At 37.4% G+C, this 21,639-nt stretch overlaps 1 protein-coding gene across 1 annotated transcript; it reads right to left on the reverse strand.

Moving 5' to 3' along the window:
* Positions 1-937: 937 nt before the first annotated feature.
* On the reverse strand, positions 938-1,883 carry LOC137714475 (RPM1-interacting protein 4 (RIN4) family protein). Its single transcript, XM_088691045.1, has 3 exons — positions 1,821-1,883; positions 1,504-1,719; positions 938-1,122 (listed from the first exon to the last, which is right to left on the reverse strand). Exons 1-3 carry the CDS (start codon positions 1,842-1,844, stop codon positions 1,075-1,077), a joined length of 288 nt encoding a protein of 95 aa, XP_088547171.1. The 5' UTR covers positions 1,845-1,883; the 3' UTR covers positions 938-1,074.
* Between the last annotated feature and the right edge of the window lie 19,756 nt (positions 1,884-21,639).

Below are 21,639 nucleotides of genomic sequence, written 5' to 3' on the forward strand. Positions count from 1 at the left end.
GGAGGAGGATTGGGTATCTTGTTTTTGAATTAGGGATTTACAAATTGGGGATTTGTCTTTGTTTTGGTTTGATTTGGAATCCCGAAATATCGAATTTTTTTCGGAAATTCTGAAAATCGGGAAACCGAAATTTTGGCTTCGGTTTCGGTATTCATAATCTTGTCCCGAAAAAGTTTGGTTTGGGAATTGGTTTGTGCTTGTCGGTTTGGTATCCCCCGAACCATCCCTAGTTTCAAGCACTGTCAGAAGGTTCCCAAATGTTCACAGCAACGCCCAAATAAAAAAATGATCATGAACTTAGCAAAGAGGCCATGATAATGTTTATAATTTTTGTGTATTTTACCGTTTGATTGATTTTGTGTATGAGGAATAAACATAGGAATGAAAGAATGTTCAGCATGTGATGGCTACAAGGCTGTGCAAAATGCAGCAGCTTGATTCCATTTATGTATGAGACCGATTGTGTGAGTTGTGGTACATTGCCGACTCACAATCATATCTCTAATTGAGCTAGATGACAAATATGCACTATCTTCATCACCTAACCAATTTCTTAGGTTCCAACAAGGAGGCAATGCTCGCAAGGTGGCAGAGTCGGATTACATGCTTGTTTGAGTTGCTGTCACAACATTTGAACAACTTTTGCTTTGTACTTGAGATGTTGTGTCTGTTGGTTTAGGTTGTTTTTGGGTTTTTCGTGTTTCTTCTGTTTTTATTATTTTTGTTTTAATGTTGAAATATGATGATTTTATAAAGTTAGAGACTATATTTGACTCCACTAAAAGAGGATGCTTTAGGTTTGGGAGATTATTACATCCTTTTATTTTTGTTTACTTGGTTCAGACGATGGATAACTAGAAGCAAGATGCAACAATACATGGTAAATAGTAAATAGTAAATAGAATGTATAATATTAATATCACATTGTACCGGGAGATGAATAAAGCCGTTGATTAGGTTTTCATTTGACGAATGGGTCTTGTCGTCTATAAGACTACATCATGATGATGTGAATAAATTAATAGATTACAAATGGCAGGTAGGAATTGATGATTTGCTTGCCCTCTTAGGAAATCAAGGCCTAATACAGCAATTTATGTAAGTCAGAATCGTCTTTTTCCTCTGCATAAAAATATAAATATAAATACAATTAGACGAAAAAATCTATATAATTTTTTTATCATTTTATTTTTAGATTCTCACCCACCCCTGTTAATTTTTATTTGTTTATATCGTTTGATTTATTTTATTCAATTGCCAAAAATTAGAACGGATGCGTGAAGAGTTAAACAAGGTGTGTGAAAGTTGCCTCGTTTGTTCTCTTTTCCTTCTGAACTGAATAATGTGTTATGTAAATCATGGACTAGAATGGAATGCTCTACCTTGTGATGATCCATGTGCGTTTATAGGGGATATGGATCAAAACAAGGTGAGCATGGAATTATGAAGAACACTTTCGTCAGTTACAAAAAATAGCCGAGCACCGAAAAACGAGCGTCTTACCGTAACAGAGTCATCTTGGTGATGATGATGAGGATGATGAGGGTGAGCAGCCATGAATTCCTGTTCATTCCCAAGGCTGTTACGCTTGAACTCAGTCAAGTCGGTCTTGTTTTGCTTCCGGTTAGCACGAGCCTGAGAGAACACGACGGTGTAGTTTGTATCTGGGCTGTTTTGATCCCACCCTCCGAATTGAGGTACAGACTTCCGACCATTTTTCTGCAAATGTATACATGTTTTTAGCAAATGGCCTTCTTATAATGTAGCCGGAGTAGTAAATGCAGGTGAAATTACATAAATAGGTAAGATGGCTCCTTGACCTTGCATTGGTAAATAGTTAACATCCCCTTGGTAAAAACACACGTTAACCATTTAACAATACAAGCTCAAGGACATGGAAGCGCCCTGCACAAGGGAACAAAATAAAAATCACACTTCTCTAATGTCATTCGCTACAACTGAAACAATAACATCTGCACAAGAAAAACACAATTAAGCTTTCTTCAAAATATTGCTCGAGGGTAACAAGCTTGAATTCATTCATCAAAACACTTCAATTGGAATATATTGCATGATGAATGAAAAAGTTAGTAAGAGGGAGCGTCATAAAATGACTGTTTTGGAGCATTAATACAGTTCTTTTTTTTTCTTTTAAGTTAAACGTCTCATAGACCGCATATAATGCAGGATTTGTAACCCATCATTTTTGTTTCTCCATGTTTACATGTAACAACATATGAATCTATAGTAAAAGAAAGATGATTGAGCTTATATTTTGTTTAAATATTGGTATCATCCTCTTGTTTACACATTAGATTATCATCCTCTTGTTCTTTAGAAAAACGGTCAAATTAACATTAAAAAAAATACAGCTTCGACTTCAATGGGGAAATTTGTACAGAACTTTCAATTAATAGATCATTGTTCTTCGTAAATTTCAATAAAAATAAAAAGTAAAAACTGTAAAATGGAAAAGAAAAGAAGAAAAGAATGTATGAACCCTAAACAAAGAAGAATATGATGATTTCAGCAATTGGAGTTGTTGGCTTACCTCCTCCCGGTGACCCATGTAATCCTTGAAGGAGAGAGGTAGAGACTTCTGCCAAAAAAAAAAAATGCTTGGTAATTTTTCACAATTACTTGCATTATATATCTCTCTAACTTAAGAAGTTGATAATTGTTTGAAGTACTTGGCGACGCATGATTGGATGATAACAAACAAGTTATTATTCTAACCATTTACCATACCCGTTTTTTCAGTTAGAAACATATGGTAAAGGTAAACTAGTAAGAGAGAGAGAGAGAGAGAGAGAGAGAGAGAGAGAGAGATGTTAGGCCACAAAATATGGTAAACACAAAATCTATTAAACAGAAACAGGCAATGGATGGTTACAAGAAACGATATTCTATTTATGAAAGTTTGATTTCAGTTTACTTGGAAGGTTTGATCCTTTGACTAAAACATAAAAGATGGACTAGACTAGACTTGCAAGTGCTCGTTCAAAAACGCTTGTTGTTCTAATCTTTGCGATGGTGCTATGTTGTCTGGTTCCATTCAGCTAGTTCACAGGCCCAAGGCTTTGATCTTCTTCTCTCGTAGGCCTTTCTAAGCCCACGATAAAGGGCCCAACTTACAACTATATATTATTTTAGGGTCTAAAAAGACCGTGCATTAACAATTCCTTAAGGATAAGCAATGGAAAGAGAGAGAGAAATACACCATAGTATAAGGTGATGCACCTAGAAGAGAAACAAACCTATATTGCCTAACTCACTGTAGAATTCAAGCTAGCCATAGACTTAGAGGCTAGGTGGTGTAGCATGAATTCAAAGACGAAGCTCAGAAGATCTTGCAAATACTAGATAGCCCAAGAAATGAGGAGCTATACTCCAATGTAGAAATGATATTGCCCTAGTCTATGTTGATGGTCCCTAATATAAGAAGGTCTTTTTTTTTTTTTGGTCGATCAAAGTAAAGTAAATTTCATAGAAAGAGAAAACTATTACAAGAAAAGGGCACCTCCAAAAGAGAGTCCAAAAAGGCCAAGCAAAAGTGCAATTCTATAACAAAAAATTACAATGAAATATGCCCAAAGTGAGCGGCCCATAATAGCTAACAAACAGAAAAACCTAGACAAGAAAATGTAAAGCAGCCACCTCTACCAAAACAGCCGCACCACCACCGCACATGCGTCGCTGCCACCTGAAATAATGCCCAAAGAACTAAAAGGATGAACCGAAAATGGGGACAAGCAAGCTATCCGCGATGAGAGTGCTCCCACAATTCTACCAAATAGTGCAAAATGCACTTTAAATGTTACAAACCAACAAAGTGTGCCTCTAGAGGAGATCCTAGAAGGAGATGATGTGTATTTAAACTAACCTAAATAATAGATTAATTTAAACCAAATTAAACTCACAAGCGCACGAATCAATTGTAGTAACTAACATATGCAAATACGAGGTCGATCCCACATGGATTACTTTAACACCAATTTAACCAATTCAAAGATATATTGAATTGAATAATTGAGTAACTGATTAAGACTAAAATTAACAAGAAAAATAAGAGACAGTTAATAAACATACGACACAAGAAAGCCTAAGGTTATGAATCCACCAACAACAATCCTATTTACTTTTCCTAGAGCCAATTACTATTGTCACAACCCGTCCTGGAATTTTTAATTCCGAGGATGTGAAATTACGAAAATGCCCTTAAACGGGACTAAGGGGCGTAAAGTTGGTATTGGTTTTTACCTGAAGTTCCTAAACTAATGTTAATTGGAATATTCATTAGTTTTAGGGACTTAAATTTAAGACTTAGAACTAGGTTTATATGTTATAACTTGATGATTTGGGGATTGGGTAGGATCCCACATCCCTCAAATCTCTCCCCCATTTCTGCATCTTGTCTCTCTCTCTCTCCTCCCTCACAAATCTCTCATTCTCTCTCAGTTCTCTCTCTCTCCTTCGAACTCACACGGACCACCCACAAAACCACCCTAAAACTATACCAACGAAGGATCTAAGACCACCATCGTACTCCTGAAGACCACACGAACACGATGGTACCAATTTCAAGTGAGTTTCACTTCGGAAAACATGGATTTCAATTTCACTGTGCGTGTGCACTGTTCATGCACACGTAAAGATTGATGTTTTTTGGGATTTTGAAGCTTGTAGGAAGCTTGGTGAGGTCCTAAGGAAGCTCGGAGTGCTTCGTTTGAAGGATTTGGACGTCGGGATCACGAACTGTAAGTTCGGCCGAATTTTCGTATTTTTGGAAAAGTTTGATTCCGTTGTTTTTAGGCCCTAAAACTAGTCCAACGTGGTAGATTATGATTAGGGCTTCATTTTGGTATATATTACGTGAAAAATGGACGTAGGAACACGGAGAACGACAAGTTCAAAGTTTGGCCGGAGCTTTCGAGGCTTTTTACGGCGAATCCACGGCGAGTTAGGGGTCGAGGAATGTATGGATGTGTTCGTCTCGTCAATACCTTCATTTTGATATATAGTACGTCGAAAATGGTTAAGAAATGAAGAAGTTATGACACTTTAAAGTTTACCCAGACATTCCGGCAAAACACCCACCGCTGGCGAAACCAGTCCGGCGACGCGAGGAAGAAGACGCGCGCGTGGGCAGCGCGTGAACAGGGCGTGTGGGGGCGCGTGAGAGCTCCAAATTGAGTTCTGAAAATTGTCACGTGTTCGTGACGTCGTGTAGATCACCGTGGTATATTCACATACCCAAATTGAGCACCGTATGAGAAAGTTATTGACAAATGTTTGGTGTATGTGCGTTAAATAACGTCAATTTGGTTACTGTTTGTATAGGTGAAAATCATACAGAAGAAGAATGTAACCAATCTAGGGGAGGCTCAGGGACCTACGAGACGTCGATGTGATTTGTGAGTGGGCAGTTATTTTTCAGTATATATATATATACGTATGCTTGACGTATTTCCCAGAAACGTATTTTAAAAGAAATACGAATTAATTATCCTGTCATATATGCATCATATTTTAATATGTGCATTACCATAATTATGCATACTGTTGCATGGTGCTGAGGAGGCCCAGGTAAGCTACGATTGAAATACTATCATCACATGCATTAGTAGTGGCATACACTTATATATGTGTATTTGGTGCTGTGGACGCACAGGTAAGTGCCAGGTAAGTAGTATTCATGTTTGTATTCAGTAGTAGCTTGAGATGCTTAGAGAGCTCATAATCTGCACCTCCGGTGTTAGTGCTCCCGCCCGTGGCCAGGGCACAGCCTTCACGTGTATGTTCACCAGCACCGCATGCTCGCCTTGGATCCAAGTTAGGTGCAAGCCTGTCGTACAGACCACATTAGGTGGTTCCGACTTGTAGGTGACCCGCGATTTATCGCACAGCTTCACGTGATCGTAGCACTAGAGCATATATATATATATATATATATATTACACCCAGCCTGTCGTACAGACCACATTAGGTGGTTCCGACTCGTGTGCAGATTCAGTTATTGAGTTGAGATTGGAGCTCTATATGCAGCCGTACAGGTCACGTTAGGTGACTCCCGGCTGCCAGATTATATGTTATTGTTGTGAGTTATGCTTGAGCACTTACATTTCATTATGAGTTTCCGACATGGCATATTCTTGAGCATGAATGATATACCCTTGAGCATGTTTGGCATATTTATACATACGTATATATGTTTATTTTCTGGGAAATTATACTTGTTTTACGGCGAGGGGTTAGTATATTCAAAGAGAAAAGAAGGTTCTGAATAAGTTTGTTTTGCTGACCCACTCAACTTTGTTTTGCGCCCCTCCAGGTTCAAGAATTGCAAAGGTGTGGTGACTACGAGGAAATTCAACGGTGTTCTGACAGAATGGACCAAAAATTAGGACTCACCCTTGGGTGTTTTATCTTAGAAATTGTATCTTTAAAGCTTCCGTACTGTGTAAATGGTTACGTCACTCTCACGTGACGGCCAGCATGCCCTCCTTCGGGACGGGGTGTGTCAGTTGGTATCAGAGCCTAGTTTCAATCTTGGACATCTTGAGAAGTTCTAGTGAATTTTGTCAGAACTACACCGCCTCGTAGCAAACTACGTAGTTAGAGGAACTTAGTCTCCCTGATTTAGCTGTTAAGGGAAACTATTATTTTGGTGATTCAGTATATTATCTAAAAGGGACATTTTAAGATGGGTTATGGGTTGAATTTGAATCACCTTATGGAAAAATGATGGACCTAAGGGAGCAAAGCGATGGCTTAATCATTTGGAAAAGACGTTTTGGATTATGCAAGTCAAAGGAATCTTCCTTTTGACAGAAGGGTTGAGACGACTACCTGGTTTGAGTTAGGAACTTGTATCCTGGTGGAAACAGGAGTATAATTCGTTGTCACCGGAGGAAACAGCCGATTGAGAATTGTTTAAGGACTTGTTTAAAGAAAAGAATTATTTCCTTTGGCATCTTACGATGGTAGAAAGCAAGAGTTTGCAAATGTGAGACAAGGAAAGCTGACGATCAATGAGTATTATAGAAAGTTCTCAGACTTGCCTCGTCCCATTCGAATATTGCTGCTATTTTAATTGAAGTGTTATATTGTTTTAGGCTGGGTGGCATAAGGCAGTGGTACTTTGGGTGACCACTATCCATTGTAATTCTTACCAGGAGTATACAAGATGTTGTTGAGCCTTAAGGACTCGGAGATTATGTCCATCGTTAATGATGAAGAAGAATAAAGGAATGGGAATCAGAGGAATGATGACAAGGATAAAGGCCAGTCATCTCGAGAACCTCGAAAGATTCGGAACTTCAAAAGAAGTGAAGCTAATTCTAGTTCTTTTGGCAAAGGTTTTAATGCCATTGACCAGAGGCGAAGTGATAGATGTATTGGTAATCCCAGATATCAGAGACAAGGTGATTTTGGTAAAAGAAATGTACCTTTGGGCTGTAGGTACAATAATGGACACCTTTGAGAATGTAGGCGAGAAAGCAGTGGACGCTTTACAAGTGGATAGATGGGACATAGAACTGCAAATTATGTCCAAAGCCAACAGAAGCCCTAGCAGTCTTCTTTGCCACAACTGGCGCCGATCCAGCAAGTTCCTGGATCTATTAATTATGGTCAGTTAGGCCGTGGTGTACACGAGCGAAGTATTTACACTAATAAAGGTTGTGGGAGACGACAACAAGCCCAGGGATGTGTTAACCACACATCACTGCAAGATACTTAGAATTATTCGGATTTGATTAGGAATACGTTAATTATTCTTAATGACTTAGCTAAAGTCTATTTGTTATTAATGTAGAAATTTTACGTTATTTTTGTTATTGCCTAGAAAGTAGTAATTAAACGCGGTTGAGACGTGTGTATGTATCTCCCAATGAGTGGCAAAATAGTAATATTACACCCTCGAGAGTTGTTGCTTACTTATCGAGACAACGATGATTTATCAGTATTGCGGGCTGCAGACCGTAATATTAATAACTTATTCGTGGATTCGTTAAGCAAGTAAACCGGTAGGTTATCCTATGTTAGTATCGTACTTATTCAGAGTGCTCAGTAGTAGTAGAGTATGTATTGTTGCCAGTTACTTTTGTTCCTTTAGATTGTGAATTTCGATGTTATTCTAGAGCATATTATGTTATATACAGTGATGAGTTGCAGACCACGCGAAGTGGTACTGAATGTGTGCAAGATATATTACGTATATGAGTATATACTTTATTTCCGGGAAACCAATTATTTTCCATCGGTCTGGATGACTAGAGATTACTTTTGTAAGTATGCAAAGTGGAGTGAGGCAGGCCGTTATTTATGCTGTGAGAGCAAAGAGATTATTATCAAAAGGCTGCCAAGGATACTTATCTCATGTAGTGTTAAATGATGTCACTTCTAGTAGTATGGAAGAAGTGGGAGTAGTCAAACATTTACCTGACGTTTTCCCTGAGAATTTACCTGGATTGCCGCCAGTCAAAGATGTAGAGTTCACTATTGATTTGTCTCCAGGTACAAACCTTATATTATAGAATGTTGCCTTTTGAACTAAGAGATTTGGAAATTGGTTGATAAAGGTTTTTATTCAACCTAGTACATTACGTTGGGGGAACCCCAGTTTATTGGTGAGAAAGAAAATGGACGTTAAGGCTGTGCTTTGATTATAAGCAGTTGAATCGAGTAACAATTGAAAACCGTTATCCGTTACCTCACATTGATGGTTGTTTGATCAGCTTTGAGGTGGTTGTATATTTTCTAAGATTGACTTGAGGTCTGGATATTATTAGTTGAAGATTATCGGTGAGGATGCCCTTATGATAACTTTCAGGACTCGTTAAGGTCATTTCAAGTTTTGGTGATGCCATTCGGAGTGACGAATGCATCTACTACTTTATGAATGAAGTATTCCAATGATATCTAGACCGATTTGTTGTTGTTGCTATTGAAAAGATTGATAAGACTAGAGCAAAGTATGCTAAACATCTTAAATTGGTATTGCAAAGATCGAAGGAACGTCGATTGTATGCTAAGTTTAGCAAATGCCAATGTTGGATGAATCAAGTAGCATTTTTGAGATATATTATATCTGCTTCAGGTATTCAAGTGAATTCATAAAAGATAGCTGAAATTGAGAATTTAGAACAACCACGAATCGTGATTGGGATTCGGAGTTATCCTAGCTTAACAAGCTATCATGGACGGTTCGTGAAAGATTTTTTTGTCATTGCTTTGTCATTAACGAGATTGTTGAGAAAAGAGGTTATGTATGAGTGGGAAGGAAATTGTGAGCAAAGGATTCAACAACTGAAGTATTTCCTCACTCATGTATGTATTTTAGTATTCCCAGAGAATAGTGGTAATCATAAATTTTAGTGATGTTTCTTGAATGGTATGGGATGCATGTTGATGCAAATGTTAGGGTGATTACATACGTTTCACGACGAAAGGAACCTCATGAAATGAATTACCCTACTGGTGATTTGGAAGTCATGATTACCATTCTTGCTGTGAAGTTATGAAGACATTATATGTGGTAAGAATGCAAGATTTTTACGAATCCAAAAAAGTCTCCAATATCCATTACTTGGAAGGATTTTGATATAAGGCAGCGAAGGTGGATTGAATTGTTTAATGAACATGATTGTACGACCAGGGTGATCGTAAAATTGTTCTAGCTGATGCACTTGGTGAAAAGACGGTGGTAAGAGTTGATGTCTGGCACGCTTGCCAAGATTGTCTTCTTGTGGATTAGAAATCAACTGAAGTAAAGTTGAGAATGGAAGTTTGAGAAGAAGTTGTAATTGCTAATTTTCAAATTAAGTCTTTTTAGTAAGGTCGTACTCAAGACTCAAATGGTTAACGACGAAAATGAAGAATTAACCAAGGCAAAGAAAGAAGGGAAAAAGAAAGATTGCTGAGTTCGAGAATAGGATGGTTATGATTGAACTTGAGGTGATAGTTGATCAATATACCAAGTTAGTACATTTACTCCAGTGTTGAGTAACAACCACAGTGCAACAGTACTTATATGTTTTATGGAGAAGAGATTTGGGTTACGGACCTGCTGAGTTTCTTAAGTATGTTGGTTGCACAGTTTCCAAAGTAACGCCATAAGGACCATGAAATGTGTCGATTTTTGGCTGATTTGTGGAAGAAATGCTTCTGGATAGAGAAGATTCGATCACGAAAGAGTTTTGGTAGGCCCTGAAACTATGGATGAGTCTTCTCAAATTATTCAGGTGATTAAGTTTAACCTGAGAGTAGCCAGGAATGGCAAAAGAGATTAATAGTTGATCATGTCACTAATCGAGTGTTTAACATGGATGATCTTATAATTTTGAAGTTTTCACTTTAGAAAAGTATGATTCGGCTTGGAAAGGAAAGCAAATTAAGTCCTAAGTACCTCGGACTTTATGCGATCATCGAAGAGTAGGTAAAGTTGCATACAAGTGGTGATGTCTTCAAAATTGGCTAAGGTGCATAATGTATTATATTTCGATGTGTTGTCACTAGGTGGCAGATTCGTCACATGGAGTTCCGGTGCAACTATTGAGAATTAATCCGGATTAAACTGGTTGAGGAACCAAGGACGACTTTGGATTGGAAAAAGAATGTATTGAGAATTAAGACAGTGTAATTGGTAAAGAATTTGTGAAGAAAGCATTCAGTGGAAGAAATTACATGGGAGAAGGAGAATCGGATGAGAGAGATTTATCCGAAGTTATTGTATGAGTATAGAGGATTTAGTTGGTTGTTGGAATTTCGAGGGCGAAATTCTATAAGGAGGGAAGATTGTCACAACCCGTCCCGGAATTTTTAATTCCGAGGATGTGAAATTACGAAAATGCCCTTAAACGGGACTAAGGGGCGTAAAGTTGGTATTGGTTTTTACCTGAAGTTCCTAAACTAATGTTAATTGGAATATTCATTAGTTTTAGGGACTTAAATTTAAGACTTAGAACTAGGTTTATATGTTATAACTTGATGATTTGGGGATTGGGTAGGATCCCACATCCCTCAAATCTCTCCCCCATTTCTGCATCTTGTCTCTCTCTCTCTCCTCCCTCACAAATCTCTCATTCTCTCTCAGTTCTCTCTCTCTTCTTCGAACTCACACGGACCACCCACAAAACCACCCTAAAACTATACCAACGAAGGATCTAAGACCACCAACGTACTCCTGAAGACCACACGAACACGATGGTACCAATTTCAGGTGAGTTTCACTTCGGAAAACATGGATTTCAATTTCACTGTGCGTGTGCACTGTTCATGCACACGTAAAGATTGATGTTTTTTGGGATTTTGAAGCTTGTAGGAAGCTTGGTGAGGTCCTAAGGAAGCTCGGAGTGCTTCGTTTGAAGGATTTGGACGTCGGGATCACGAACTGTAAGTTCGGCCGAATTTTCGTATTTTTGGAAAAGTTTGATTCTGTTGTTTTTAGGCACTAAAACTAGTCCAACGTGGTAGATTATGATTAGGGCTTCATTTTGGTATAAATTACGTGAAAAATGGACGTAGGAACACGGAGAACGACAAGTTCAAAGTTTGGCCGGAGCTTTCGAGGCTTTTTCCGGCTAATCCACGGCGAGTTAGGGGTCGAGAAAGGTATGGATGTGTTCGTCTCGTCAATACCTTCATTTTTATATATAGTACGTCGAAAATGGTTAAGAAATGAAGAAGTTATGACACTTTAAAGTTTACCCAGAAATTCCGGCAAAACACCCACCGCCGGCGAAACCAGTCCGGCGACGCGAGGAAGAAGACGCGCGCGTGGGCAGCGCGTGAACAGGGCGCGTGGGGGCGCGTGAGAGCTCCAAATTGAGTTCTGAAAATTGTCACGTGTTCGTGACGTCGTGTAGATCACCATGGTATATTCACATACCCAAATTGAGCAACGTATGAGAAAGTTATTGACGAATGTTTGGTGTATGTGCGTTAAATAACGTCAATTTGGTTACTGTTTGTATATTTTAAAATTATACAGAAGAAGAATGTAACTAATCTAGGGGAGGCTCAGGGACCTACGAGACGTCGATGTGATCTGTGAGTGGGCAGTTATTTTTCAGTATATATATATATACGTATGCTTGACGTATTTCCCAGAAACGTATTTTAAAAGAAATACGAATTAATTATCCTGTCATATATGCATCATATTTTAATATGTGCATTACCATAATTATGCATACTGTTGCATGGTGCTGAGGAGGCCCAGGTAAGCTACGCTTGAAATACTATCATCACATGCATTAGTAGTGGCATACACTTATATATGTGTATTTGGTGCTGTGGACGCACAGGTAAGTGCCAGGTAAGTGGTATTCATGTTTGTATTCAGTAGTAGCTTGAGATGCTTAGAGAGCTCATAATCTGCACCCCCGGTGTTAGTGCTCCCGCCCGTGGCCAGGGCACAGCCTTCACGTGTATGTTCACCAGCACCGCATGCTCGCCTTGGATCCAAGTTAGGTTCAAGCCTGTCGTACAGACCACATTAGGTGGTTCCGACTTGTAGGTGACCCGCGATTTATCGCACAGCTTCACGTGATCGTAGCACTAGAGCATATATATATATTACACCCAGCCTGTCGTACAGACCACATTAGGTGGTTCCGACTCGTGTGCAGATTCAGTTATTGAGTTGAGATTGGAGCTCTATATGCAGCCGTACAGGTCACGTTAGGTGACTCCCGGCTGCCAGATTATATGTTATTGTTGTGAGTTATGCTTGAGCACTTACATTTCATTATGAGTTTTCGACATGGCATATTCTTGAGCATGAATGATATACCCTTGAGCATGTTTGGCATATTTATACATACGTATATATGTTTATTTTCTGGGAAATTATACTTGTTTTACGGCGAGGGGTTAGTATATTCAAAGAGAAAAGAAGGTTCTGAATAAGTTTGTTTTGCTGACCCACTCAACTTTGTTTTGCGCCCCTCCAGGTTCAAGAATTGCAAAGGTGTGGTGACTACGAGGAAATTCATGAAGGAAAATTTGTGAAAAACAAGTTCATTTGAGCAACATCAACAACATGCAATTAACAATTAAAAGGCGGAATCATGTTTATATGCACTCAAAAACAAAACTTAACCCATGAACTTCAAAGCCTAGTAGATAGGTGAACCAAGACTCAACTCAAAAACAAAGTGAGTTGAGAAATCAATGCCTTTGTAGATTCCTCTTTGCATAAGCAAAGGCTAATCACCCAAAGAGAGGGCCTTCATTCCTTGCATCTTAGATCCATGGATTTGGATGAATGATAAGGTTTCTCCAAGTTCCCAAAATTGAGAACCTCTAAGTCTCCACACCAAGGTAAGATTGGAGAAGAAATGAGTGACCTTGAGGAAGTAAGATTGCTAGATGTTTTTCCTCAAGGTGGCTGGCCATTTCTAGAGAGAAAGGAGAGTTTGTTCTCATCTTTACTCCCTAGAAAACCCTTAGGATGAAATGGCTATAAGGATGTCTTTATACCACCTCACAATGGAGTGGCAAACTTGCAATTAAGCCAAGTTCACTACCCTCCTCTAAATGGCCGAATTTAAGGGGATTTATTGGGCTATTTGGGCCTTTGTGAATCATTATTCATTAAGTTGTCATACAACTTAAGTCAATGGACTTGACGTTCGAAGCCCATTGGGCCTTAAGGTCCAAAACTATCCCGAGGTCTTTTAACAAACTTATTCGTTTGATTAATTAACATATTAATTAATCCTTGCCATAAATAATTAAACCATTTAATTATTCTTACTCATCTCCGTTGAATCTTCAATCTTTACCTTACACGGTGTACGATCCATTAGGTTCCTTTTAGCGAGGCAGTGGGCGATTCAAACTCTTTCAAATCGATTGTGAATTGGAACTTACTTTCAATTCTCCCGTTAGTGATAATACACTTTTAGGGCTTCCACAAACCATTGTTGACGCCTAGCAGCATGTCATGGTTACCCAAGCTAATCAGAAGAGGTGGAGAACCTATTCAGTTTTAGGATTACAAATGCAATACGGTCTTTCTCTAATACAATACTCTTGACCACATTGTTTGGTTTGATAGTTTATTCATGTCTACTATCCAATGTGAGTCTTGTGCTTATATGATTACCTTGAATGTGATCTGGAATGCATTCCAACATCTCATTCATACTCTGGCCAGAGATTCTAAATCATATCATAGAGTATTCTCCCTCAAACAGTTTGAAGGTTAGAGATCCCTTGTTGCGCATTCACTTGCCTCCATGGCTAAGTGGCTTAACCCCAACGATGCCGTGGACACCCTCCTGATGGAGTGACTTTGACATAATCAAAGATTAAGGACCTAACCACAAGACAACTGTGATGCCTCAGGTCAAAAGACTAATTTGCATTATCCCAACCATGAGTTCTCATGTGACATGAATATGAGAACTCTTCGTTGATCGTGTTCAGTGAACTCATTCTCTATTGAGCACCTACGTACTTGTCTTGATGTCACACACACCAATGACTCGAGACTAGTCACTCTCCCTGAGAGAAAACATAGCACGTACTGATCTTAACGGACTATTAATGCCCAATTGACAATCCTATGATAAGGAACGTTTTGGATGTGTCAACGAAAGAATGGTCTCATGAATCTAACTTCTTTAGATCGCATTCTTCCAATCACATATTCCTTGGACTTATCGTTTAAGCATATAACATTTATATGAAATGGCTCAAACAATAATCTTTGCCCTTTCCATTTAAACTACATTAGTTTGAAATGTCCATAAAGTATCATCATATGATTGGTTTTAGGGCACATTTCCAACAATCTCCCACTTGCACTAGAGCCAATCAGCTTAGTCATCAGTGATGATACCTCTTCTGTAATTCATTTCATAAATGGCTGAGTAGTAGGCCTAAACAATGGATATCTATATGTTATCCATAGAAGCAACCTTGAGAATAACGACGTCACCATTATACATGATTCTCAATCATGTGGTTCAGTCTCTCATTTAAGTTCGGACCTTGATGAGACCTTGATTCCCTGGCTTGAGCTATCGCCCCATTAGTGTCATACACTTTCTGGTTGGAACCGAATGGAGAGTTCATAAATGAACTTTCCCATCCAAACAACAATGTTGTAAGCTTCTATATGGCAATATATTTTGCATACATGATGGAACACATTAAAGTCATTACTTTTAACGTTTCCACCCAAATATCTCTTTAGTCATAATAAAGAGATATCTCATTATCACTTCATTCATAATGAAGAGATATTCTATGATGGATTAGATTCATAATCTAATACATTTACGCTTCCATTACGTTACTCTAATTCTTCCTCATTCTTGAGGAATCCATCCTTAGTATTTCTTAAATACCTAAGGATTCACTTGACAGTTGCCATGGTTCTGATCCAGGGCTTGCACTGATATCATCTTGTACCGTTCTAGGTACAACTTATATCAATGTTTTCATACAATATGAAATACATAAATCACCTTTCTGCGTATGCATAAAGGATTCTATTTATTTCTTTGGGAGTCAAAGGGTACATTCCCTTTGAGAAGAACAACTTCCTAGTCTTACTAGAATTGTCATTCTAATTGAAGTTTATCATCATATGAGAAACTTCCTAGCATCTCTTGTCTATTTTAGGGATTGATATAATCCAATTATATCTTGAAATCTATCATTATAGATTTCCATCCCATGTATGTAGACTATGTCTCCCATATACATTCTATCATTATAGAATGTTTAAAGTCATAACTTTAACGATGAAGAATTCCTTTCATTTTCAAAATTAATATATATCATGTATATATATATTCAAATTTAGGAATATGATTAACTCCCACTAATCTTTTGTAAACCTAGTAAGCAAAAGATTCATTTACATCTTTATGAGAAATCAAACGATTTGATCCTTTTTCTCATAAGATGCTTATAGCTCCCACTAAGTGTAGTCATAAGGATTTTCATTCTTATTTTTTTCGAATTAAGAGGTGTAACTCTATGACATAGTCATAAAGTTCAAACCATTCAACTGAGACGATTTATAAATCCTTCTCGACTACCTTGGAGCTTGTGGTGTAGGAACTAGGTTGTTATATTTGTTGATCATATCAAACAAATATTGCTTATTAGCACACAACCCCAAATTTTAACATGTTTAAGATTTGTCTTTCTTTCCAACTACATCTTATGGAGTTATGAAAATTTTGGAAGATCTTCTAATTGACAATCATATTGTTTTAGAAGTATATATATCCTATATATGGGTAATAGATAACATCCAACGAACTAAATTTTATTCAAGTTCGTTCTTCCCCTAATGGAGAAATTCATTATCTTATGATGCTATTTTCCTTGATATCTTTCAAGGAAACTCATCTAAAGTGTTATCTTTCCTTGGATCAAATCCAAGGAGGTAAATACTTTAGACGTCTTACTCATCAACTTACATTTCTTGAATTCTTTGAAACCTTTTGCAAAGTATTCGGACTTGTGTTTATTCAAAATAAACTATAGTCCAACCGAGAGTGATCTTCGGTGAATGTCATACAACATGAGTAGTATTATGTTGAGGATAAGTGCCACTAACATCTAAGTGAATTATCCTTAACAACTTTGTGATTCTTTCTTCTTTCCAAAACAATAAAGATTCGAACATTTCGCCTCTATACAATATAACAAGAAGGTATTGGATCCGGGTCTAACGATCCAATGCATCCATCTATTACCAACTCGTAATTTATGTTTTAGAGGTATCACAACTCAGTTGGGATTAGTCACCACCTTGCAACCTTTTGGGTTTTAAGCATCATCGTATTCTAAACAGTTAACACTACCACATCATCTCTACTATAGAGACAATTAATTAGATTACCATAATCTAATCATTCATTAATAAAGAACAATGTTTTGTCAAACAAAACATTCATCCATCTCTACAATAGTGACGGAATTAAGTTCCTTAAAATTGGGACGTAAAGACAATCTTTGGTTTTTCCAATTTCTTTGGTAGTTCATATGAGGAAGTAAGTACAATCCGCTTTCGCAGAGATCTATATCTTATTCACTTTCCGAATGTGAAGTACTTTCTCTTCTCTCATTAATCTTCTACTTTTTATTAGCACATTTTTACAACAATTGTAAAACATAGTTACTAATACAGAATCAAACATTCAAGTAGAAGAACCAACTGTTTTGAACTATTCAAGAACATTTTACAACACCTTCGAAAGGTACGTTCTTGACACTTGCAAGACATTTCTTGCAAATACCCCTTCCAATGTCCATCCTTTCATAAAGAAAGTTTGTTCCCTTGGAGTTATTTTGCCTTCTTCATTTGACTTCCCTTTTGACTACAATAGTCATGGTCCCTAAACTCCCACTATCTCTCTTGAAACTTATTTCAAATGTGTTATACACATCAAACGATTTGGAGAGCGTGCGGTTATTGTTCACTATATAGTTTACAATAAACTTAGTGAACCATTAGGATAGGGACACAAAGGTGAAGTCCTTGCCTAGTTTCCGTCTCGTTAAGTGTTTTGACACTTCAACATTCAATGATTCAAAATCATTATAAGTCCATGTTGATGGACTATTTTTGTCAACCAACCATTATGTTCTAAACATAATAACAAACTTTCAAGAGTTGTTCAAGGCAACTCTCATTTCTTCATACAACAATTTGTAAGTGAAGAATCATGGCACATAAAGTGTCCATGCCCTTGTGCTTACTTCTCAAGTTCCTTGTTCGTGTGACAAAGAGACAAGCACTAGAGTTTGCATTGTCCTCTTCATGGTAGACTTATCTAACATGTTCTTCCATTGATACATTATCAATAGGAAGATTGTGAGGATGAGACTACTTAGGCACTTTTACAATCCATTCAAGACAATCTATGGGATTGTGGTACCAAGTTCGGAAACTTAAGCGTTCGGTTTTTCTTTGTCAAGTTTTGGATAGTGTTTGCAAATATATTGGTAAACAAATACATAACGAATATAAATTGATTGATTTTAAGCTATTTGATCCGGGTCTTTAAATCAAAATAGCACCACCCACTATTTTTAGCAAATTCCATATCCCTCATCGGAATTCGAGAGTTTTGGAGGAAACTCTTAGTAGGGTATGGGAGGCTCACTATTACCAAGCCCACCTCACGATGATACGATATTGGCTAGCATTAATAATAATGAGAGAGTACGTTTACTTATTTGCATCTCTTGCAAGTACCCATCTTATTTGGCCTCTAGAGAATGTTGCCTCACAATGATATGATATCGGCGCCATTGCACTTAGTTAAGTTATTCCCACCATGCTTAGTTCATGAAGGGGTTCAAGAATAGCCTCACAATGATATGATATTGGCCATCCTCGTTGCCTACACTCACCTCATCATATGCGTATAGACTCCTCCTGAGTGTAAGCATGCACTTTGTACTCCCCCATGATAGGGTGAAGCCGGTGTACAAGTCACAAACGATTGGAGCCTACCATGGTGGAAGGCCACGAAGAGATATTCAAAGCATCTCTCGCTTATCAACTTAATAATGGTTTGTTGAGGGTTTTAGATCTCATCACATATAAACATACATTTTAATCCAATTAAAACATTTTGGTCCTATTACAACTATTGGTCCATATGATTGATTTAGTAGTATATAATACTCCCACTATGCTTTTAAAACGGTTTTTAAAGCAAGACTATATGGTACTACTAACATAAGATTTGCATTCATTGATGGACTATATAGTTGCCTTAGGGCCTTAGGATGACTATGAACCTTTGATTTGATTCAACACGAGCCTAGTGTTGAATCTCGGTCTAGGGATGGTGATTGATTTTAGTTACGCGTTTAATCACATTAAGGCGTGTTGTCTTATTGGGCGTTGGACCCAACTACTCCATTTCATGCATATCGAATAAAACAAGAAAGGAGTACTTCAAAGTAAATAAGAGCTTATGCTCTTTTACAACAATTGATCAAATCAAATTACTTTAAAGTAAAGAAGAGCTTATGCTCTTTTACAACAATTGATCATATCAAATTACAACCAAAATTTAATCTACACATTCCCATGGTTCAAACAAATTTGAAACGGCCTTTCACATAGCTCAATTATAGTAGGCTTAGGTTCATAATCACCCTTTCTTTAATTAATTAACGCTTTAACCAATTAAACTTGAATGCAACATTTTCATTTGGTTTTTGTATCCATAGAATTGATTTAAATGGAGCTAAATGAAATGAAAATCCAATTCTCATTTAAAGAGACAAAACAATTTTTGTTCTCATTTTGTTTTGGGCCAAAAACAATGACCACAACAATTTGGGTCACTATGTTAAAACAAAAACTTTTGGGGTCACTTTGTAAAAACACAAAAGTCCACTACTTCATGTAATTACAACTAGAACCCAAAAATTTCCACAAAAGCTAAAACTTCATTAAAGGAGCAAAACAATTTGTCCTTTTAGTGATTTTGGACCTTTACGTAAAAACGTAAACTTTTGGGTCAAACTACAAATACACAAAAGTATCAAAACTTTATGTAATTGCATAAAAGCCCCACAAGGACCCTAATTGAGTAGGGTGGCCGGCCATTGAAGCAAAGTATTAAAAAAATTTTCAAAGTTTTTGTAAGTGGGGTGGGTGAAATGGAATAAATCATTACACACCTACCCACTAAAATTTCTTTAATTTTTCAAAACAAATATCTAAGATATTTAAACATAAGAAATATTTCAAAACAAAAACTTTATGAAATAAATCAAAACTTTGAATCAAAACACCAAACCTTTTGTTCTTGGCAAGAACATATCAAGAACAATGAAGAACATCCATGAAAACCCATAAGAGCTCCATGAACATTCTTCACCCAAAAACATACCAAAACCACTCAAACTTAAGGGAAATAACATACAACCATACTAGGGTACATAGGGGTTCCAAAAGTCACTTTAAAACACTTTTAACAAGTCAAACAAGAACCCAAAAATCCACCCTTTGGATTTGGCCGAATTTCCCCAAAAACATGGCACCAAAATTTAGCTCCAAAATTCATGCTCATATGAACTACATCTACAACATTTGAGATGGAAAATTTTCTAACAAAATTTACATTCAAAGAAGCAAGAATAAAGCTTGTAACAATTACAACATTCAAATCACAAACTATGAACTACAAAACCCAAAAGGATTCACCAACTACTAGACTTAGGCTCTTGATACCAATTGAAGGAAAATTTGTGAAAAACAAGTTCATTTGAGCAACATCAACAACATGCAATTAACAATTAAAAGGCGGAATCATGTTTATATGCACTCAAAAACAAAACTTAACCCATGAACTTCAAAGCCTAGTAGATAGGTGAACCAAGACTCAACTCAAAAACAAAGTGAGTTGAGAAATCAATGCCTTTGTAGATTCCTCTTTGCATAAGCAAAGGCTAATCACCCAAAGAGAGGGCCTTCATTCCTTGCATCTTAGATCCATGGATTTGGATGAATGATAAGGTTTCTCCAAGTTCCCAAAATTGAGAACCTCTAAGTCTCCACACCAAGGTAAGATTGGAGAAGAAATGAGTGACCTTGAGGAAGTAAGATTGCTAGATGTTTTTCCTCAAGGTGGCTGGCCATTTCTAGAGAGAAAGGAGAGTTTGTTCTCATCTTTACTCCCTAGAAAACCCTTAGGATGAAATGGCTATAAGGATGTCTTTATACCACCTCACAATGGAGTGGCAAACTTGCAATTAAGCCAAGTTCACTACCCTCCTCTAAATGGCCGAATTTAAGGGGATTTATTGGGCTATTTGGGCCTTTGTGAATCATTATTCATTAAGTTGTCATACAACTTAAGTCAATGGACTTGACGTTCGAAGCCCATTGGGCCTTAAGGTCCAAAACTATCCCGAGGTCTTTTAACAAACTTATTCGTTTGATTAATTAACATATTAATTAATCCTTGCCATAAATAATTAAACCATTTAATTATTCTTACTCATCTCCGTTGAATCTTCAATCTTTACCTTACACGGTGTACGATCCATTAGGTTCCTTTTAGCGAGGTAGTGGGCGATTCAAACTCTTTCAAATCGATTGTGAATTGGAACTTACTTTCAATTCTCCCGTTAGTGATAATACACTTTTAGGGCTTCCACAAACCATGGTTGACGCCTAGCAGCATGTCATGGTTACCCAAGCTAATCAGAAGAGGTGGAGAACCTATTCAGTTTTAGGATTACAAATGCAATACGGTCTTTCTCTAATACAATACTCTTGACCACATTGTTTGGTTTGATAGTTTATTCATGTCTACTATCCAATGTGAGTCTTGTGCTTATATGATTACCTTGAATGTGATCTGGAATGCATTCCAACATCTCATTCATACTCTGGCCAGAGATTCTAAATCATATCATAGAGTATTCTCCCTCAAACAGTTTGAAGGTTAGAGATCCCTTGTTGCGCATTCACTTGCCTCCATGGCTAAGTGGCTTAACCCCAACGATGCCGTGGACACCCTCCTGATGGAGTGACTTTGACATAATCAAAGATTAAGGACCTAACCACAAGACAACTGTGATGCCTCAGGTCAAAAGACTAATTTGCATTATCCCAACCATGAGTTCTCATGTGAC

The sequence above is a fragment of the Pyrus communis genome, chromosome 3, assembly GCF_041283825.1.
Source record: "Pyrus communis isolate YQ-2024b chromosome 3, ASM4128382v1, whole genome shotgun sequence".
Classification (NCBI taxonomy): domain Eukaryota; kingdom Viridiplantae; phylum Streptophyta; class Magnoliopsida; order Rosales; family Rosaceae; genus Pyrus; species Pyrus communis.